The 23,309-nt window shown below is 37.7% G+C and overlaps 3 protein-coding genes across 3 annotated transcripts; all 3 read left to right on the top strand.

The window, feature by feature from the left end:
- Window positions 2,406–17,071, top strand: LOC109846621. The gene is made up of 2 exons (XM_020415867.1): window positions 2,406–2,987; window positions 14,960–17,071. The coding sequence occupies exons 1-2, from the start codon at window positions 2,406–2,408 to the stop codon at window positions 16,919–16,921; spliced, it is 2,544 nt and encodes an 847-aa protein (XP_020271456.1). The 3' UTR covers window positions 16,922–17,071.
- LOC109851090 lies at window positions 18,334–20,622 on the top strand. Its single transcript, XM_020421195.1, has one exon. It carries the CDS (start codon window positions 20,157–20,159, stop codon window positions 20,613–20,615), a length of 459 nt encoding a protein of 152 aa, XP_020276784.1. The 5' UTR covers window positions 18,334–20,156; the 3' UTR covers window positions 20,616–20,622.
- LOC109851089 lies at window positions 20,567–22,173 on the top strand. Its single transcript, XM_020421194.1, is given in 3 exon segments — window positions 20,567–20,947; window positions 20,949–21,871; window positions 21,874–22,173. Coding segments are annotated over 3 exon segments (1,323 nt in total). The 5' UTR covers window positions 20,567–20,690; the 3' UTR covers window positions 22,017–22,173.

Raw genomic sequence — 23,309 nt, 5'->3', positions numbered from 1 at the left:
AACACAATGCTCGTAAAATGGAAGAGCTACCGAATTAAGTTCAGGAAGTAGTTTCTGATCAGAGAGAACCTTCAAGCCTCGTTCTGACATGTGGCCTAGTTTGCGATGCCACATCATGGTTTGTTCTTCTCCACGGCTGGTTGATGTCACACATGAATCAGTTTCCTGCATGGTTTCTCCCTTGAGCATGTACAGATTTGCAGCTATCTTTTCTTCTTTTATCACCACAAGCACCCCTCTAACAATCTTCATGATCCCATTTTCGATATGAGTCTTGCACCCGAGCTCATCTAATTGTCCCAAAGATAATAGATTCTTCTTCAAGCCCTTCACATGTCGCACATCTTGAATGGTGCGTATTGTACCATCAAACATTTTAATTTTGATAGTACCAATACCACAAATCTCTAAGGCATGATCATTCCCCATGAATACAGATCCTCCTGAGATAGGTTCATATTTGTGAAACCAATCTCTCCGAGAGGTCATGTGCCAAGAGGCTGCTGAATCTAGAAGCCAGACATCAGCAAACTTCTTTCTGCCTTCATCAACAGTGGTTGCTCCACTGAATAGAATTTCACCATCCTCTGACGTGCTGACAATGCATCCTTGAGATGTTGATGGCTCTGAAGACTTTTTATCTCCACTCTTCTTGTTGTGCCAACACTCCGATTTGACGTGCCCTCTTTTGCCACAGTTGTAGCATTTGATATTCTTCTTACTTCGTGATTTCGATCTACCATGGGCATGACTCCCACTGGAGCCACGTTCTGTTGATCTTCCTCTCGTCACCGACAAGGCCTCCGCTTGCTGCGAACTTGTCTGCCTGTCTTCCTTGTTCTTGCGCCGATTTTCTTCCTCCAGAACAGCGGCTGCAACATCGTCGAAGACTAGATTGTCCGTGAGGACGTTGTTCGTCAGGTTGATGATGAGTTGATCATACGAGTCAGGTAGACTCTGAAGTAGAAGTTCTGCACGTTCATTCGCACCAACTGTATATCCCAACGTTGTGAGTTGGGAGAACAGTGTGTTTAGGGTGTTGATGTGGTCGGTCATCGATGTAGATTCCGCCATCCTCAGAGTGTAAAGTCTCCTTTTTAAGAAGATTTTATTGTGCATGGATTTCGCCTCATATAGCTTTGTTAGAGTATCCCAGATCTCCTTTGCTGTCTTCTTCTCCTCTATGCTTGACAGCACCCCGTCTGCTAATGCCAGATGGAGATTTGCAATAGCATTTTCGTCCATCTCGTTCCACTTCTTATCATCTGTGATGTCGTCCGGCCTTGCACCAATGGCCGCCAGGCAATTATCTTTTTTCAAGATAGCCTTTATCTTCAACTTCCACAGTGAGAAATTACTCCCATCGAATTTCTCGATCTTGAACTTCGCCGTCATTGCTTCTACCACGAACAGTAACTTCTTACTATTTCACGTAAATAGTACTGTATTTATGAACAGTAACCGTATCTGTGAATAGTACCATACTTGTGAATAGTACCGTATTTGTGAACAGTACCCGTCACCTTCAAAGGGTAAATGATAACCTAACTTATTTTCTGATGTGGAGGATCCACCTTTGGGTAGATATATACAAGTACCCTAAGTTGGCTCTGATACCACTTGTTGGGACAAACCCATGACCCAATAGAGCAGGGTCGCAGCAATAGTAGAGCAAAAGTAGAGATAAAATATTGGACACACAGATTTACGTGGTTCGGCACTTGATTGCCTACGTCCACGGGCAAGGATAGAAGAATTCACTATGAGGAGAAAACTCTGGAGTTACAAATTCTCTCTCTTTACAAGGAGAAACTCTCTCTATTTTTTTTTCTCTCTCACTCTTCTATATAAGAAGTTGTTTCTGGGATGAGATTTCCTTAAGGATTTGAAGCTCTTCTATATAAGAAGTTGTTTCTGGGATGAGATTTCCTTAAGGATTTGAAGCCTATTTATAGTTTTTGAAAAAATACTATGCACAATAAAATAGGGATGAGATTTCCTTAAGGATTTGAAGCCTATTTATAGTTTTTGAAAAAATACTATGCACAATAAAATAGTAATATTTTATTGTAGCTGTGGGGCCCGCTCTTTTGTTTTCTTTCAAAAAATCAACAAAGGCTGCATTGGATGAAAAAACGTGGGTGGCTGCTTCTTTCAGTGCTGTGTCTTTGTTAGGCGCCTGACAATACGTGAGCGCCGGAAAATGGGACCAACTCCCATACAAGAGGGTCGCCTCAGTTGCCATGAAAAAGTACATGAAGATCTTCAAGAAGCATGACGAGGCTAAGAAAAGTTAAATAGAAGGGAAGGAGAAGATCGCAGCTGGGGCTTTGCTCCCTCACGAGATCCTTGCGTCTGCTCATGACAAAGAGGCCGGTGATGTTGCAGAGCGTCAATGGAATAGCATGGTTCAGGATCTGCTTGAAAAGGGCAAGTTGAAGAACTGCATTGCTGTCTGTGATGTCTCTGGAAGCATGAGTGGGACTCCAATGGATGTCTGCGTCGCCCTCGGGATGTTGACTTCAGAGCTCAGTGAAGAGCCTTGGAAGGGGAGAGTGATCACTTTCAGTGCAGAGCCTCAGCTTCATAGAATCGAAGGGGAGAAGCTCGTTGATAAGATGGAGTTTGTGAACACTGATTTCCAAAAGGTGTTTGATAGATTGCTTGACGTGGCGAAGAAGGGGAATTTGGAGGAGGATCAGATGATAACGAGGGTGTTTGTGTTTAGTGACATGGAGTTTGATCAGGCTTTGGCGAATTCTTTGGACACTGATTATGAGGTGATATGCAAGAAGTTCAGGGATAACGGGTACAGGTCTTGCATACCCGAGGTTGTGTTTTGGAATCTGAGGGACTCGAGGTCGACCCCTGTGCCATCTGGGCAGAAGGGTGTTGCCTTGGTCAGCGGTTTCTTGAAGAATTTGATGAAGGTTTTCTTGGAAGGCGATGGTGATATTGATCCAGTGAAGGTCATGGAGGATGCTCTGGCAAGGAGTATGAGAAGCTCGTGGCGTTCCACTAAGAAGACATTAATTGTAAATATGACTTTGGCCTTTTTCCTCATGAAATAAATGGTAGCGTTGATTTTGCTTATTAAGCAATATTTTGAAGTTTGTTCAGCTTTACTGTCAAGGATCCCTATGATATTGGATTATGGTGCATTTCCTTTTTCTTGATTAATCTTTTTGTGGGATTCTGTTATTATTGATCTTTATCTCAGCTTTGTTTCTGTTATCCGCCTGATTGTGTTGGGTGGCACAAAATATTTGATGTTTTGATCTCATTATACCCTGTTTGAAGAAGGACGTTTGGCATTTCATTTAAAGGTATATCTGCATAGTTAGATTACACTGTGCAAAATCATCAATTGGCTCTTTTGTTTGTTGCAGACATTTTATTGCTTTTGGCAAAGGAAATTTTTATGTATTATAAGGAGGGTTACCATATTACCATGGTATCAATTTGATCAAACTATAAGAATCCAGTAATTTTTATTTTTATTTGGTAAGAATTAGTCTTATGGTTCTATGCTGGCTTATTTTAATTTGTTGAGTAATTTATTTGGTTGTTGAAGCTACCAAAGTGCTGTACCTAGTGTAAAAAGCCCAGATGAGATTGAATTCGGCTGTTAATTTGAGGCATGCTAGCATACAAAGAAGTCTCGTGGCTTGTTTTTATTTTTCTGTGTTCTTCAGAGTGCTTCTTAACTTCTAAATCTCCATCTAATACTATCTCCGGTAATTAGGTCTCATTGATCCAGGTACAGGATCTTTTTGTTGTTTCATGTGCTCATTACGCCTGCAAATTTTGCATTTGAGTAATGAGGTTAAGAGTTGCTTGTTTCCATTTAAATTCCCCTGATCACTGACTGAGTTCTTAAATTTCTTCACATGCTTTGCTTGTTCTGCTACTGGAATCGTCTATGCTGATTGGATTGGTTCGTAGGTTTTCTCTGTTTTGATAATCTCTGCTTGGTGCTTAGTCTTAATTCTCTGTGCTGTGTCAACCTTGAAGTGAAATGAGTATTTTTGCTAAATCATGCTCCTATCAAGTTACTGAGATGTTTTCTTTCATTATAACAGTTGTAATTATATGTAGTTTGCACAGTAGTCTTTATGTTAGTTCTGCCTTTGTCTGAAATGTATTTTTGTCTGAAATGTATTTTTGGATTATCAAGTTATTGAGATGTTTCCTACTGTTGGTCGTTGATATATTCCTCAGTTTTTTCAAATCACATAGCATTGAGTATAACGCAGAACCTGAAGAAACATGTTCTGTTCGAGCTAAAATTTGGTCCTTAATCTTTCTTAATTCCTAGATGTAAGTGTGAGTGGAGGCCACGTTGCTTCCCTTTACGCGTGAAAGGATGTGGATGAGACGTGAAGAGATAACATTGCAACGAAACCGCGTGGAGGCGGCGAGCCCAACGGACAAAAAGAGGCTACGAGATTGGAAAGCAGCGTGAAGGGATTTGAGAGATCAAAACCCACTCGGCAGCCAGCGGATACAAAGAAGAGCCCACCCGATTTGTGTCATGGCTATATATATAGCTACGTTTCTCTCCTAGGGTAGTGTGTGAAGTGAGGGGAGCGGAGAAAGAAAAACGGTTGCGTGAAGTTCTGTGCAGAGGCATTGACTTGGACGGCGTGCAAAAGTCTGTTGTGGATTTTTTTTCTTGGACTTCGTGCAGAGAAGAAAAATCATATTTGGCGGCTGTTCTTTTTTGTGAGAGATTAGAGAGTTAGTTTGAGGGTTTAGATTGAGTGATTGTAAACCCTAGTTGTATTATCTCCTCTCTAATAGTAGATCTCTCCCTCCTTACCCCGTGGACGTAGGCAGTTTGCCGAACCATGTAAAATTGGTTTGTTTGTGTTTGTGGCCATTGTAATAGTTTTTTAGGATCCCTCGACAAGTTAGTCCTAGAACTGATGAGAGGAAGAGCCGATATCTTACTTTGTTGAGATATTCGCTTCAGATTCTTGTTTTTTTGGTGAGACGAGAATTCTTATTAATGATCTTTATCTCTTATTGTACACCAGAAACTCTGCCGAAATTTTCACTGCGCACAACAGTAAGATGTTAGACCCTAGAGGGGGGTGATTAGGGTCTTAAGGCAATAATTGTGCAATAAAAATTAAGACAAGCAAACACCACAAAATATAATGCTAAAATAAAAAGAGATAAGATAGAAATCATTATCCAAGTGACGTGCGATGTATTCACGAGGTTCGGCTCTCTAGCCTATGTCCCTGCTCCCCACTCTCGAGGAGAATCCACTACACAACCCGGTTTGGAAGCCGGAACTTCTTCTACACAGCGATCTCCACGAGATCTCACGACACAGTTGATCTCCACGAGATCTCACAAAAAAGTTGATCTCTACGAGATCACCACACAATCAATGGTAGCAAATGAAGAATTGCTCTCTCTTACAACAGCCCTATGGCAAGGAGAGAGATTGCACTTGAAGCTTTCTCTCTTACAACAGCCCTATGGCAAGGAGAGAGATTGCACTTGAAGCTTTGGATGTGGGATGTGCAAGTGTAAAACAAGGAATTGGATTTTGAAAGTTAAGGCTCTTAAACTCAAGAATTAAACACAATTGATTTTTCTCATGCAAAGTTGGTGGGAAAAATAAATGGGGTAGTTGGGTATTTATAGTGAAAAATAACAGCAACCAAAACCCCAAAGAAATCACAAAAATCCCCCAAGATCCGGTTTTCTGAACTAGCCGTTACTGTGCAACGGCTCTCTTATGAGTCGACTTATGAGTCGACTAATGAGTCGGCTTATATGAGTCGACTTAACAGAAGAAAAATCACAACTCCGCTGCACTTCGTGAGTCGACTTATGAGTCGACTAAACATGCACAGACCAGATTTGCACAAAAAACTCAACTTAAAAACATGTTTAAAAATATCAGATAAATTCTAAAAATGTGAAACTTTGGGAATAATTTATAATCATTTTGACAAACTTGTTTGAAGATGAATTTTTTAAAAAGGTCCTCGTATTTATGAAAAATATTATTTTGACAAAAGTACCAAAATATAAGTTTTGAAAGTGTGCAAGTGTGTGTGATATCCCGAATAGCTTCAAATGAAATCTATAACTACTTGCCTACAATCTAGCACTAGAGAGAAAAGAAAAACTAGCATATATCCTCACATAGAATAACATTTCTTTGAGTCTTGATATTGCTTTGATTTGATGAAGCTTTCACTTGTATATGTTGTTCTTGATTAACATTTGCTTCATCACATTGCCTCCACCTCCTATAGATATTAACGTTGTAACTCATATTTCATCCAATCCTCCCTATATGGTACTAACAAGCTTGATATACATATTAACTATAATATCACTTAACAAGCAATTAGTACCGATAATGGTGGTTGTAAATTATCATCAAAACATAAGGGCTAACAATCTCTCCCTTTTTGATATTGACAACCAACCATTATATATGAGCTAAATAAATATAGCTCATGGATAGGCGCTCCCCCTATCTATGAGCCCCCCCTTACTATGTGCACAAATGAGGAGATTTCTCTCCCCCTTTGTCACCATCAAAAAGTGGGGAAATTAAAAGAGAAACATACTTAAATACATAAAATATAACTCAAGTGTTGGTCCTCACGTATCGCCTCCCTCAAGTGCTTGGAATTATCACCTCTCACTAGGCCACCGTTGGTCCTCACGTATCGCCTCCCTCAAGTGCTTGGAATTATCACCTCTCACTAGGCCACCGACGCCACTTCTCTCGGTATCGACTACGTCCTCACTACACACTCCTCTTGGTAATTTGTATGTGCTTAAGCATGTTATGAAAATGAGGCATATATAATATGTGACCAAGCAAACAAACAAGCAAAAAGATTTTCAAATAATGCATAGGCCCAAACCATTTCTTATGCGATAAAAATCTTCTTTACTAAGAGGTTTGGTAAAGATGTCCGCTAATTGAGATTTAGTATCAATATGAATAAGGGATACATCTTTCCGCTCTACATGATCACATAAGAAATGGTGGCGTACATCAATATGCTTGGTTCTAGAGTGCAAAACAGAATTTTTGGAAATGTTTATAGCACTAGTGTTATCACAAAAAAATTTTGTATTTTGAAAATGCAAGTCATAATCAACCAAACTTTGTTTCATCCATAAAAGTTAGGCACAACATAAGCCGGCGATAATGTATTCTGCTTCCGTAGTGGACAAGATAACACAATTTTGTTTCTTGGAAGCCCAAGAGACAAGAGAGTTACCCAAAAATTAACATGTACCACTCGTACTCTTGCGATCTACCTTACATCCGGCAAAGTCGGTATCACAAAAACCATAAAGATACATCCGGCAAAGTCGGTATCACAAAAACCATAAAGATCAAAAGAGGTGCTTTTAGGATAAAATAAACTAAGATCAATAGTACCATTTACATATTTAATAATTCTTTTAACCGCAAGCAAATGAGATGTTTTAGGAGAAGCTTAAAAACGTGCACATGCACACACACTAAACATGATATCGGGTCTACTAGCGGTAAGATAAAGAAGACTACCTATCATACCTCGGCATAGTTTTTGGTCTACATCCTCACCACTATCATTCGCATCAAGCTTGATGCTTGTACTCATGGGAGTTTGTGCATGCTTAGAGTTCTCCAATCCAAACTTCTTTACCAATTCTCTAGCATATTTGCTTTGAGAAACGAAAATATCATCCTTAGTTTGCTTGACTTGGAGCCCGAGAAAGAATGTGAGCTCTCCCATCATACTCATCTCAAAGTGATCTTTACATAATTTTAGAAAATTCTTTGCATAAATTTTTATTAGTAGCACCAAAAATGATATCATCAATATATATTTGAACCAAAATAAAATCATTTTTTCTTTTTCTTACAAAAAGTGTATTATCAATCTTCCCTTTAGAAAAACTATTTTCAATAAGAAAACTAGAGAGGCGAGCATACCAAGCTCTAGGAGCTTGTTTTAACCCATATAAAGCTTTTTGAACCCGGTAAACATGATTAGGAAATGAATGATCCACAAAACCGGGGGGTTACTCAACATATACTTCCTCTTCTATAAAACCATTTTAAAATATACTTTTAATATCCATTTGAAATAATTTAAAATTCTTAAAACTTGCAAAAGCTAAAAACATTCTAATAGATTCTAACCTTGCAACCGGTGCAAAGGTTTCATCATAGTCTATGTTCTCCCCTTGATTGTATCCTTGGGCAACTAAACGAGCTTTATTTCTTATTACAAAGCCATGTTCATCAAGTTTGTTTCTAAAAACTCATTTTGTTCCAATCATACTCACATTGTTAGGTCTAGGAACTAGTTTCCAAATATTATTTCTTTGAAAATTATTTAGTTCATCATGCATAGCTAAAACCCAAAACTCATCTTTTAAAGCATCATTTAGTTCATCATGCATAGCTAAAACCCAAAACTCATCTTTTAAAGCATCATTAATCTTTTTAGGTTCTATTTGATTAAAACCCAAAACTCATCTTTTAAAGCATCATTAATCTTTTTAGGTTCTATTTGAGATAAGAAAACAATATTACCATATTCACTCAATGCCTTTGAGCGGGTTAGAACTCCTTATGAAGGACTCCCTATAATTTGCTCCTTTGGATGATTTGATGCGAATTTCCATGCTTTGCGAAGTTCTTCTTGCTCATGAGTGTTGACGCTTTCTACATCCTTTTGTGCATCTATTGACGATGTTTTATTTAGTTGCAAGTCTTCCAATCCTCCCTCAATATCATCATCATTATTATTCCTAGGCAAACCATCTTGTAAACTAATATTAGTCTCATCAAAAGTAACGTTTATAGACTCTTTAACAACAAGTGTTATTTTGTTAAAGACCCTATAAGCCTTACTTCTAGGTGCATATCCTAAGAAAATGCCAACATTAACTTTTGAATCAAATTTATCATGGTGATCTTTTGTATTTAAAATGAAACATTTACAACCAAAGATAGGAAAATACCCAATAAATGGAGTTTTGTTATAAAAGAGTTCATAAGGATTTTTCTTGAGCTTGGGTCTAATCAAGACACGATTTAAAACATGAAAAGCCGTATTAACGGCTTCCGCCCAAAAATATTTAGGTAAATCAAAAGCATTTAACATAGTATGTGTCATCTCTTGTATGGTACGATTTTTCCGTTCAACAACATCATTTTCTTGTGGTGTTCTTGGGGTGGAAAATACATGAGTTATACCATGATGTGCACAAAAATCATTGAAAATTTTGTTTTGAAATTCACCACCATGATCACTTCTAATTTTAACAACTTTTAAATCTTTTTTATTTTCTATTCTTTTTACTAAAAAGAAAAATTCCTCAAAACATTCATCTTTATTTTTAAGAAAGATTGTCCATGTAAAACGAGAAAAATCATTAACAACAACAAACACATAGTGTTTTCCTCCTAGAAAGGTAACACGCATAGGACCAAATAGATCAAGATGTAATAATTACAAAGGTTTAGAAGTTGATACCTTATTGATGGATTTGAAGATAGATTTGGTTTGTTTACCTTTAGCACAATCTTCGCAAACGGTATCCTTGATGAAGTGTAAGTTTGGTAACCCCTTTACAAGATTTCTTTTGGATAGCTTGGATATCAATTCCATGTTGGCATGACCAAGTCTTTTATGCCAAATCCAAGGATTCTCATCAATTGCTGCAAGGCACTTCACATCTTGATTAACTAATTCATTCATCTCAAAAATGTATACGTTAGATTTTTTTATAGCAACAAAAACAATTTTTTCATTCATGCTAAAAATGCACTTATCCGGTTTAAAAGAGATATCAAAACCTTTATCACTTAATTGGCTAATACTAAGAAGATTATGATTCAAGCCTCTAACCAAATAAACATCTTCTATAACGGGAGAAGGAATCTTACCAATACTACCGATGCCAATGATTTTACCTTTCTCACCGCCATCGAAGGAGACATTGCCTCCTTCAATCCTTGATAGGGTTTCAAATAGCTCTTTGTTGTCCGTCATGTGATATGAGCAACCACTATCAAGGTACTACATCCCTCTACGTCGTGTTTGTGATGTTCCCTATATATATAAGATGATGTAGAAACTTTAGGTACCTAATTCTTGGGTCCTTAGGAGTTAGTGTATTTGGTACCTTTGGGTACTAATGCCATATTATAATAATTCACATTATTCTTAATTCTACAATGGGTGGATATGTGACCATGCTTCATGCAATATGTGCATACAAAGTGTTTCTTATGTGTAGAAGCATATGATCTATAATGTTCATTTCTTTGAAAATGGTAATGTCTAGAATATGCATGAATGGGTTTAATTTTACCATTAGCAATTTCTAGTCTTTTAATTTTAAATTTTAATTGTTTGTTTTCGAAATTAAGATCTCCTAATAATTCATCTTTTTGAGCAAGAGAGGATTGTAATTGCTCAATCATGGAAGCATGCAATTTTTTAAATAAAGAGTATTCTTTAACTATTCTTTTAAATTCAAAATTTAACTCTTCTAATGCGGTAGCTAGATCACATTGCATATAAAAAGATTCGCTTTCGGAGTCGGATATAATTACCTCATCTTCATTGGCCATAAAACAAATGTTATCGCTTTCGGAGTCGGATATAATTACCTCATCTTCATTGGCCATAAAACAAATGTTATGGTCATGAAGAACAAGCTTAGCTCCCTCCTCATCGCTATCTGGGTCACTTGGTTCGGATTCATCCTATCCGGCATACATCGCCCTCTTCTTCTTGTACTTCAAGTATTTCTCTTTGATCTTTGGGCAATCCTTGGCTTGATGACCCGGTTCATTGCACTCAAAATATTTTTCTATACGAGGAAAAAAATTATTGTTAGATCGGTTAAGATTTTTTTTAATTTTATTAGTTTAGAAATTCTTCTAGAGAGGTGAGCCACTTCTCTAGAAACATCGGTTTCACTATCCGAGGAGGAGGAGTCATCAATAGCTCCTTTAAGAGCAATTGTCTTCTTTTGGGATGGCTCCTCGATTACACGTGGGGGTTCTTCCTCCTTCTCCTTCTCTTTGATTTTCTTCTCATGGACCTTGAGCTTGCCAATGAGACCATCAAGGGAAAGTGTGGTGAGATCGTGAGCTTCCTCTATGGTCGTAGCTTTGGGTTCCCACACCGGAGACAATGATCGAAGAATCTTGTAGTTCATCTCTTGGGGTGACAACTTCTTATCTAAGCCATGCAATTCATTGATAATATTAGTGAAGCGAGAAAACATAGCATCAATGGATTCATTAGGAAGCATTTTAAACAATTCATAATCATGCATGAGCCCACTAATTTTTGATTCCTTAACTTGGGGGTTCCCTCATGTGTGATGCAAAGTTTGGTCCAAATCTCATATGCGGTAGCACAAGTAGAAACCCTATTGTATTCATTTGGTGTGAGGTCACAAATTAAGGCATTCATGACCTTTACATTGAGATTGGCTTGGAGCCTCTCACCATCGGTCATAGAACTAGTTTTAGGCTTTTCTACATATTTCTTTTCAATGATGTCTAGGATGTCAAGGTCAATGCAACAGAGATAGATTCTCATCCTAGCTTTCCAATATGTAAAATTACTACCGGTGAAAAATGGGGGTCTAGTGGTGGATTGTCCTTCTAACATATGCACATTCATTGAAGCCTCCATAATATCTTTTCTCTAAGGTGATTAGACCAAAAATTAATATAGAGACCAAGCTCTGATACCAATTGTTGGACTCTAGAGGGGGGGTGATTAGGGTCTTAAGGCAATAATTATGCAATAAAAATTAAGACAAGCAAACACCACAAAATATAATGCTAAAATAAAAAGAGATAAAATAGAAATCGTTATCCAAGTGACGGACGATGTGTTCACGAGGTTCGGCTCTCTAGCTTACGTCCCCGCTCCCCACTCTCGAGGAGAATCAACTACATAACCCGGTTTGGAAGCCGTAACTTCTTCTACACAGCGATCTCCACGAGATCTCACGACATAGTTGATCTCCACGAGATCTCACGACACAGTTGATCTCCACGATATCACCACACAATCAATGGTAGCAAATGAAGAATTGCTCTCTCTTACAACAGCCCTATGGTAAGGAGAGGGATTCCACTTGAAGCTTTGGATGTGGGATGTGCAAGTGTAAAACAAGGAATTGGATTTTGAAAGTTAAGGCTCTTAAACTCAAGAATTACACACAATTGATTTTTCTCATGTAAAGTTGGTGGGAAAAATAAATGGGGTAGTTGGGTATTTATAGTGAAAAATAACAGCAGCCAAAACCCCAAAGAAATCACCAAAATCCCCCAAAATCCGGTTTTCTGAAACTAGCCGTTACTGTGCAACGACTCTCTGATAAGTCGACTTATGAGTCGACTCATGAGTCGACTTATGAGTCGACTAATGAGTCGGCTTATATGAGTCGACTCAACAGAAGAAAAATCATAACTCCGCTGCACTTCGTGAGTCGACTTATGAGTCGACTAAACATGCACAGACCAGATTTGCACAGAAAACTCAACTTAAAAACATGTTTAAAAATATCAGATAAATTCTAAAAAATGTAAAACTTTGGGAATAGTTTATAATCATTTTGACAAACTTGTTTGAAGAGGAATTTTGCAAAAAGGTCCTCGTATTTATGAAAAACATCATTTTGACAAAAGTACCAAAATACAAGTTTTGAAAGTGTGCAAGTGTGTGTGATATCCCGAATAGCTTCAAATGAAATCTACAACTACTTGCCTACAATCTAGCACTAGAGAGAAAAGAAAAACTAGCAAATATCCTCACATAGAATAACATTTCTTTGAGTCTTGATATTGCTTTGATTTGATGAAGCTTTCACTTGTATATGTTGTTCTTGATTAACATTTGCTTCATCGCATTGCCTCCACCTCCTATAGATATTGACGTTGTAACTCATATTTCATCCAATCCTCCATATATGGTACTAACAAGCTTGATATACATATTAACTATAATATCACTCAACAAGCAATTAGTACCGATAATAGTGGTTGTAAATTATCATCAAAATATAAGGGCTAACATAAGATACAATAACAATTATTATAGAATTAAAAAACTATCCGCAACTTTCATAATGCAGTAGTCTTTTCCTGTACTTAAGGTATTTACCCTAGTGATTTTCGACCGACTCAAGTCAAAAGTGACGGAAGACAAACACTGATTTCTGCACTGAACAGTGGCATCAAACAAAACAAAGCATATCTAGGGGAAAAAATTTAAAAAAAAATTATTCATTTTCTATATATATGGCGCTAGACGTGCATCATAATTTCATCAGGATGAAGTGGAGACAATCCATACCTTGTCAAGTGAAGTGCGCTTCCATGCATACCTAGCTTAGTTTTTTGAGGAGAAAGGTTCTGAAATATGAAAATTTATAAATCAAGTTACCCTTCGCATTCAACAAACTAATTAAAAGGATAATTAATTAGATGTTATGTTATATAGTTGTGAATACAATACAATATTTTGGCAATAGCACTTTATTTTTATCATATGAACCAGTAAATTTTGTGAAACTTACTGTAAATTAATTAAGATGGAGAATTTATTTTTATCACGAATAAGTTTTTAATTCCAATATACTACACAATTACGCAAAAAATAATACTTAAAAATTTTCCATTAAGATAAATAATTTCAAAGTTGTTTTCTTTATATAATATCACCATCTAGCTACAGTACACTAAGGAAATGCATAATAAAAGAACAGGAAAAAAAAAAGACGGATGCTAGCTGTTATCAGTAAAAGTAATTAACACTTGAAGAATTTAGGATAATTGATATACAATATTGGAAGGCACATTGAAAGCTTTGCAATGTATAAATTGGAAATTATTTCTGTTATCCATGAATGATTTAACAATTTTAAATACAAGATTTTGAATAGGTATACAAAATGTTTATTCTCCATATATAGTGTAGATACCATGTATTGAGAAAACAAGCTTCAGAAGGGAAAAGCTCTTCTATTATATAAAAAAAATGCAGGCATCCTTAAAAAAAGAAAAAAAAAACAGAGAATAATATCATTAACCTAGTTCCAAAAATGTGTGACAAAATTTTAATCCTTTTCTTTTATCCTTGTTTTTATTTTTTTATTTTTTAATAATGTGATATGGTTCATGTTCAAGTTGGCCGACGATGCAGAGAGCTAGCCCAGGCCTATTTTCATGGAAAAGGGCCTTAATAATGTTGTAACATCACAGTCCATTTCCCACATTAGTTGACCTTGATAGGATCTTCAGTATCGGATCCGAACTTTCTGATCCGAAACTTCTTCTTGAACCCGTTAATGTCCCGCTGGCTTTCTGTTAGGGGTGGTAAACGATCAAATCGAATCGAATACTAAGATGTTTGTATTTGTATTTGTTTAGAATTATCGAATTCGAACGTGGACTCTAATATTTATATGTCTAGTTTTTCGAATTCGAACTCGAATACTTGGTGTTTGATAAATATTCATGAATATTCACGAATCCTTATCGAATATCAAAGTATATTTATTCTGCTAAAGAATTTAATTTTCAAATAGTATTAAAATTCATAAAAAAATATTCCTTTATAATATATGATGTATATATATTTTAATCAAAATTTTAATTAGAAAAACGAATTTAAGATTATTTAAGTCTTAAAATCAGTACATAAAACTTAAGTAAAAATGATAAACGAGTTAAAAACATAACATCATACGTGCAATAATAAAATAATAAGTTGTGATCAAAATTTAAGTGAATATTTAATAGATAAACGAATCGAATATACATTTTTTTAAATTCTATTCGTTAGTAAACTCGAACATTAAAAAAATATTTATTTAGTATTAAATGAACTACCCAAACGAATATCACAGATAATTATTCAAACAATAATTATCGAAGCCTTTATTAATTATTTGCTTTGTGTTCGTCAACCCATTACCCAAAACCCCAAACTTGGCAGCCAAGGAACCTGACCCTATAAATTTCCAGCTCTTCTCCCCCTCCCTTCAACGCACGATCCCAAAAAAAAAAAGCCCCAAATCCCCAGAGAATTCCCCAGTTTCTAAAACCCTTAAGAAAAAAAAATCCCTAATCCCAAAATGTCTCTCGTTGGCCCTCCCCAACTCCGCCGGTTCCTCCGGCAACCCCGCCCTCGATTTCTTCTTCCAGGTCGTCCCCGACACCGCCGCCGATGTCGTCTTCGGGCTCCTCTCCTCGGCGTGGGCCCAGGATGCTTTGACCGCTCTCAAGCTCGTGGCCCACCTCCGTGGGGTCCGGGGCACCGGGAAGTCCGATAAAGAGGGTTTTTATGCTTCTGCTCTCTGGCTCCATGAGAACCACCCCAAAACCCTGGCTCTCAATGTTGGCTCTTTCGCTGAATTTGGATACATGAAGGATCTGCTCGAGATCCTCTACCGCCTTCTTAATGGACGGGATACTCGAAAGCTGGCCAAAGACGAGCGAAACAGAGCAAAGAGCCGTGGAGTTCAACGATGGAGGCAGCACCGGGCTTCATCGATGAAGAAGCCCAAGAAGGCCCAGAAGGCTGAGGCCAGGGAGAAGAGGGTAGAGGATGAGCTTGCAAAGATGAAGATGGAGAGCGAGAAGGCTGCAGGGCTTAGGAGGTCAAAAAGGACGGATCTTGCGAAGCTAGCTATTGAGAGGTACAACAGAGACCCAAATTATCGATTCTTGCACGATCGTATCTCGGAGTTTTTCGCAGCTATGCTGGAGTCCGACGCAGAGCAGCTGAAATTGGGGAACCTGAACAAAATCGGGCTTGCAGCAAAATGGTGCCCTTCGCTTGATTCTTCCTTCGACAGATGGACACTTATGTGTGAGAGCATCGCTCGCCGGCTGTGGCCTAAGGATTCCACAGACGAGTATAAGGAGACTGAAGAAGAGCACTATGCTTACAGGGTTCGCGATCGATTGAGAAGGGAGGTGCTTGTCCCTCTCCGCAAGGCTCTTGAGCTGCCGGAGGCATACATGAGCGCCGGGAAATGGGACCAACTCCCATACAGGAGGGTCGCCTCGGTTGCCATGAAAAACTACACGAAGATCTTCAAGAAGCACGACGAGGCTCGTTTCTCAGAGTACTTGTCAAGAGTTAAGGAAGGGAAGGAGAAGATTGCAGCTGGGGCTTTGCTCCCCCACGAGATTCTTGCTTCTGCTCATGACAAAGAGGCCGGTGATGTTGCGGAGCTTCAATGGAATAGAATGGTTCAGGATCTGCTTGAAAAGGGCAAGCTGAAGAACTGCATTGCCGTCTGTGATGTCTCTGGAAGCATGAGCGGGACTCCAATGGATGTCTGCGTCGCCCTCGGGATGTTGATTTCAGAGCTCAGCGAAGAGCCTTGGAAGGGGAGAGTGATCACTTTCAGCGCAAATCCTCAGCTTCATAGAATCGAAGGGGAGAAGCTCGTTGATAAGATGGAGTTTGTGAAGAGAATGGATTGGGGAATGAACACTGATTTCCAAAAGGTGTTCGATAGGTTGCTTGATGTGGCGAAGAAGGGGAATTTGAAGGAGGATCAGATGATAAAGAGGGTGTTTGTGTTTAGCGACATGGAGTTTGATCAGGCTTCGGCATGTTCTTGGGAGACTGACTATGAGGTGATATGCAAGAAGTTCAGGGATAACGGGTACGGGTCTTGCATACCCGAGATTGTGTTTTGGAATCTGAGGGACTCGAGGTCGACCCCGGTTCCATCTGGGCAGAAGGGAGTTGCCTTGGTCAGCGGGTTCTCGAAGAATTTGGTGAAGATTTTCTTGGAAGGGGATGGAGATTTTAGCCCGGTGACTATCATGGAGGATGCTATTTCTGGCAAGGAGTATCAGAAGCTCGTGGTGTTCGATTGAGATGGTGTAACTGCCGTTAATGCTGTAACTGTGACTTCCAAACCTTTCTTTTGAAATGAGATGCTTTAGTTAGTAGTACTTTGAATTATGCTCAGTTTTTCTGTTAAGGACTCTACAATATTCGATAATGGTGCATGTGCTTTTCCTTGATTGGTCGTTGTGTTGCTGATCTTTATCTTATTTGGTTTGCTTTATTTAATCCGTAAACACGCTTAAGCAAGTTTAGATTAGATAAAAACAATAGAGATGCCCCAACCCACAGCGAGCAAGATCACTATTTACTTTTAAGCGAGCACAAACTCATGAACACCAGTGAGATACAAACAGTAGGTCTCTTAATCACACAGAGGCCTGCAATCAACTAAAAACACAATGATAAAAATAAATTATATAAACATGACAAATATTTTCTGCAGAAAAAAGCAAACGTATATATATGGAGCCAATTTTGTAAATGATTTCCAAGATAACGTGTTACTATTTCTAGGTTCACATGCATAAGAAATTGTAACAATGATAACAAAAGAAAATGAATCATAGACAGCAGCATTTAACCTTTTGTTCTTTTCCCCACTGAAATTGAATGTGTATTCCATAGCAATCATTCATGTCTTAGCTCATTGGTCTCGTTGTCTTTTGATCACGCAATTTTCCTTTGCCATCAATGTCAAAATTAAAAATTTTGTAATCTCAAGCTATTGGTAACTATCCCAATCGTTTAGTGTTATCATGATACAATAGCTTAAGGGATTTAATTAAAACACGTAGCAGTTAAAACAGGTGATTCATTTAAAGTCACCAGTTAAGTATGAATAAAAATAGAGTTCATTTTCATGTGACATATTCTGAAGCTTTGAAATGGGTATCCTTAAATATCTTTGATTAAACACTTACATGAATGACAAAAATTTCTCTCATTCAGTTAATCTCTATTTCCTTTGAGAATTCTCAAGACCATTTCCTTAATACAGCACGTACTAAATTTTACAGGTATTCCTGCATATAAAGAACTACTAATGCTTTAAATTTTCAACTAAGAATAATACCCAGATGCTTGTCTGAAAATGGACTTGTTCAAGTTCAGTTAACCAGCATATCTAAAGTCATGAACAAACACCATTTCCTTCATTCAATGACAATCAAGATCAAACTATTCCTAGATATACCAAACAACAGGCACTAAGCTGTGATTACTCTATGGTTAATGATGACGATTAATTGTACTTCATATTTAGATACCTAAGAGTGTAACAAATATCTGCAACGCTGAACTCAGAGGGTCAGCTAATCTGAACACTGTGTTTCAATGTTTCAGATTAATGAAACCATTAGTTTAATTTTTAGGTGTGTGAAACACTGACTTTAGTTTTTCAGGTGTCTGCAACACTACAACTTAGAGAATTTTGTCAAAACTGGCGAAAATTATGCCAAATTTCTACCAAAATTTTGTTTGTGTATTGATAAAAGTATACAGAATAATTTGTCAATAATCATAAGAATTATGAAAAAAGTCACGAGTCCTCGTGACATTGTAGATTGGAGAGTTTTTCAAAAATGTATCATGCTTATATTGGTTTGAAATGGATTCAAATGAGGAATTTTAAATAAAAAGCACAGGGACCTCTATTGCCATGTCATTGAGGGTAGTATGGCCATAAACAAAAACTTAACATGGAATTTTTATTGGATGTTAAGAAATGACTTTGTAACTGAAATGTGGTGCATGAATTAAGTTGAGAAAAATAAGGAAGAGGGACCATTTCAGTATGCAGAACCCCAGAGTACAGGGACTAAAATGGCCTTTTAGCTTTATGATATTGAGGTTTTCAAATTACTATAATACTCGTAAAATCCAAATGTGATTGAAATAGGCTCTTAATTTTGGTGTACGCTTCAATATAAAAATCTTTCTTTCTTGTTTCTAGTGTTTTTAGCTTTTAGATTCCCATCTAATTTGATCTCTGGTCATTAAATTTCATTGATATAGGTATAGGATCTATATGTTGTTTCATTTACTAACTACGTCTTCTTCACTACTAATTTTGCATTTGAGTAACGTGCTTAGAATTTCTTTGTTGGCATTTAGATAGAATGCTTCCTCTGATTTTCTTGATTGGCATTGGGATTGGTAAGAAACAATTTTTCCGTGTCAAAATTTTTAAATCTTTGCCATACCATTTTGTCTAATGGGAGGATTTGATGGAAGTGTTATTTACTGTATGACTTAAACCTTCTAATTAAATGAGAATTGGAAAGTTAAATGAATGCCTACTTCTTGGAGATATCAGCGTCTTGTTTAGTTAATTACTGTTTTTTTCCCCTTCATTTGCTTTGCTTGTTTTGCTATTGGAATTTTTTATCATGCTGATTGTACTGTTTTGCTGGGGATGTTGGTTTGATAATCTCTTCTTGGCTCTCTGTCTTATTTCTCCATGCATATTTTATTAACCGAGATCTCGAGCATTTCTGATAAATCATGTTTATATCTAGGTTCATGCGACAATTTTTTCGTTATGACAGATATTACCTTGTAGTTGCTTAGTAGTCCTGATGTTTAGTCACCCTTGCTTTGAAGCGGATCGTCTGATGATTGGGTACAAAACAGATTTTCCCATATCCATACTTTCTAATATGGCATCAAAATGCTTCCGATAGAGTGAAATTCATTGATATAGTTGTTAGTTTTTCAAGTACAAGGCATTTGGGTACGTTTAGAACATGATATCAACATATTTGGTATTGGAACTAAATTCTATCCTTCTTCAGTTCTCTGTCCTCCACCAACCTACCTACTAGCTGCAAAACTTTCTACAGTAACGCATCTTATCTGCTCATGGTGCTTGTCAACGTAGTTTTATTGTCAATCTCACAGTTTCTTCTTTAATCTTATATTTAATTTCAATTCAAAGTAACTTTTATTTTTATATTTAGCGGTCATTGCAGATGTCAGTATCTGATAATTCTTTTCTGGAGGCTTTATTTATGGTTTTACATTATATATATATATTCAAGTTGATGATTCAGATCCTTTTAATATGGTTTTGGTTGCCATCAGGGTGGATACTTAAAATTTTATCTTTGTTTCGTGGTGACTTTTTGTGTTTCTTCTTGATCCTTAAAATATTGCATTTTTAAGGTTGGTGGTCTAACCTTATCTTGAACGTTATTCAGTGATAAACTTTACAATTTTGAATTGTTGAAAAAATAAATCTTTCAAAGTCCTCCAATCCTGAAGATGTCTCTCCTTGGCCCACCCCAACTCCGCCACCTCCCCCCCCCCCCCGCCGCCACATCTGGCGAGCCCTTCCTTGATCTAATGGACACCAACTTCTACGATCGCCAGCTGCTAAGTGGCCTCATCGAGAACAACTCTGCCACTTTCCTCTCCTCCGGCAACCCTGCCCTTGATTTCTTCTTCCAGGTTGTCCCTGACACCACTGCTGGCATTGTCACTGGACTTCTCTCCTCTGCCTGGACCCAGGATCCCTTGACTGCTCTCAAGCTCGTTGCCCTCCTCCATGGGGTCCACGGTACCGGCAAATCCGACCGAGAGGGGTTCTACGCGGCCGCCCTCTGGCTCCATGAAAACCACCCCAAAACCTTAGCTCTCAATGTTGTCTCCTTTGCTGAGTTTGTGTACATGAAAGATCTTCTTGAGATCTTATATGGTCTCCTACATGGAATTAATACCTGAAAACTTGCGAAAGATGAAAGAAGCAGAGCAAAGAATGATAGGCTACGACGATGGAGGCAGCACCAGGCTCCATCGATGAAGAAGCTTGGAAAGGGCCGAAAGGCTCAGAAGGTTGGGACCAAGGAGGAGAGGATTGAGGGGAAGATTTCAAAGCTCAAATCCAAGACTGAGAAGGCTGCAGAGCTGAGGCGATCGAAGAGGGCGGAACTTGCAAAGCTAGCCTTCGAGAGGTACAATAGAGACTCAAATTATTGGTTATTGCACGATCGTATCTCGGATTTGTTTTCAGCAATGTTGGCATCCGATGCTGAGCAGTTGAAATTAGGGAATCTGAACAAAATGGTGCCCTTCTCTTGATTCATCCTTTGACAGATCAACTCTGTTATGTGAGAGCATTGCTCGTCGAATGTGGCCTAAGTATTCAGTTGATGAGTATAAGGAGACTGAAGAAGAACACTATGCTTATCGGGTTCGTGATCGATTAAGAAAGGAGATTATTGTTCCAATCCGCAAAGTTATTGAGCTACCGGAAGTTTACATGAGTGCTGGAAAATGGGACCAGCTTCCATACAATCGGGTTGCCTCCGTTGCAATGAAAGCCTACACAAAAATCTTTAAGAAACATGATGAAACTAGGTTCTCAGACTTATCCAGAGTTAAAGAAGGGAAGGAGAAGATTGCAGCTGGGGCGTTGCTCCCTCACGAGATTCTTGCTTCAGCTAAAGATGAAGAGGCTGGTGATGTAGCAGAGCTCCAATTGAACGGAATGGATTTGCTTCAAAAGGGCAAGTTGAAGAACTGCATTGCAGTCTATGATGTCTCTGGAAGCATGTACAGGACTCCAGTGAAAGTCTGTGTCGCTCTTGGGCTGTTGATATCAGAGCTCAGTGAAGAGCCTTGGAAAGGGAGAGTGATCACTTTCAGTGCAAACCCTGAGCTTCATAGAATCGAAGGGGAGAAGCTTATGGATAAGATCTTGTTTGTGAAGAGAATGGATTGGGGAGGTAACACTGATTTCCAAAAGGTGGTCGATAGGTTGCTTGATGTTGCAAAGAGTGGGAAACTTAAGGAGGATCAGATGGTGAAGAGGGTGTTTGTGTTTAGTGATATGGAGTTTGATCAGGCTTCACCAAATTCTTGGGAGACTGATTATGAGGTGATATGTAGGAAGTTTAGGGATAACGGGCACAGGTCTTGCATACCAGAGATTGTGTTTTTGAATCTGAGGGATTCGAGGTCGATGCCTGTGCCTTCTAAGTAGAAGGGGTTGCATTGGTGAGTGGGTTCTCGAAGAATTTGTTGAAGATTTTCTTGGAAGGGGATGGAGAGATTGATCCGGTGATTGTTATGGAGGATGCTATTTCTGGCAAGGAGTATCAGAAGCTTATGGTGTTCGACTGAGAGGAGATTAATACAGTAAATATGACTCAAACCTTCTCTTTCGTGAAATGAGAATGCCAATCTTTCTAATTGAGCAATATGTTGAATTTTATTTAGTTTTGTTGTCAGTGATTCCAATGATATTGGATTATTGGTGCATTTCCTTTTTCTTGATTAATCTTTGCATGGTATTGTGTTATTGATCTTTATATCAAGTTTCTTGTTATTATATATTGCCTAATTGTTTTAGTTAGACACAATATTTGATGTTCTAATCTCATTGTTACCTGTTTGAAGTATGACATTTTGATTTAGGATATACCTTCGCTGATACACAATGTAAAATCATTTTGGTTTGTTGTGACAATATCTTGTTCTTTTATGGCAAGTTCTTATGGAGATACAATAAGGATGGTCACTGTGGTATCAATCAATTTTAGAAAACTACGATACCCAGTAAAGGAACTTTTTAAAGAATGAACCTATGGATCTGTACTAGCTTATTTTAACTTGTTTAGTAATTTTATTTCGTTACAGACTGAAGCTACCAAATTACTGTAAACACCGTCAAACCCAAATGAGAATGAATTTTGCTTTCAATTTGGTGTTTGAGAAATTTTTCACCTTTTTATACTTTCCTGTTTTCCTCAGAGAACTTCCATCTATACTATCTCGGGTAACTAGATTTCATTGATGTAGGTATATGATATTTTTGTTGTTTCATTTACTCACTATGCCTTCACTGCTAATTTTGCAATTGAGTAAGGTGGTTAGAATTGCTTGTTGCCATTTAAAATCCCCTGGTTACTGAGTGAGTTCTTCAAATTTCTTCATATATTTTGCATGTTTGGCTATTCGAATTTTTATGCTGATTGGATTGTTTTCTTAAATTTCTCTGTTTTTATAATGTTTGCTTGGTGTCTTGTTTTAATTTTATGCTGTATTAATTCTATGCTGTATTAACCTTGAGCTTGCTGATGCTATATCCTCACTAGTAGAAAATCACGTATCTTAGACGGAATATTCTAAACGGAAAATTTTCCATTTAGTTTGCTATTAAACTAGATGGAAAATTTTCGTCTAGAATATTCCGTCTAGGATAAAACATCCTAAACGGAATTTTCCGTCTACAATAGCAAAGTAGACGATTCTTTTATTTTAATTTTTTAAAAAAATGAGCCAAGTACCCTAGATGAAAATTTCCGTCTATGATGTATCAAGTTACTATAATGTTCTCTTCATTATGACGGTTATATCAATGCTTTGCGCAGTGGTCCTTATGTTTAGTTCGTCTTTCTCTGAAATGTATCCTTG

The sequence above is a fragment of the Asparagus officinalis genome, chromosome 7 (genome assembly GCF_001876935.1).
Source record: "Asparagus officinalis chromosome 7, Aspof.V1, whole genome shotgun sequence".
Lineage (NCBI taxonomy): Eukaryota > Viridiplantae > Streptophyta > Magnoliopsida > Asparagales > Asparagaceae > Asparagus > Asparagus officinalis.
Note: the sequence above shows the minus strand (reverse complement) of the source record. Positions and strands in the feature narration are given on the sequence as shown.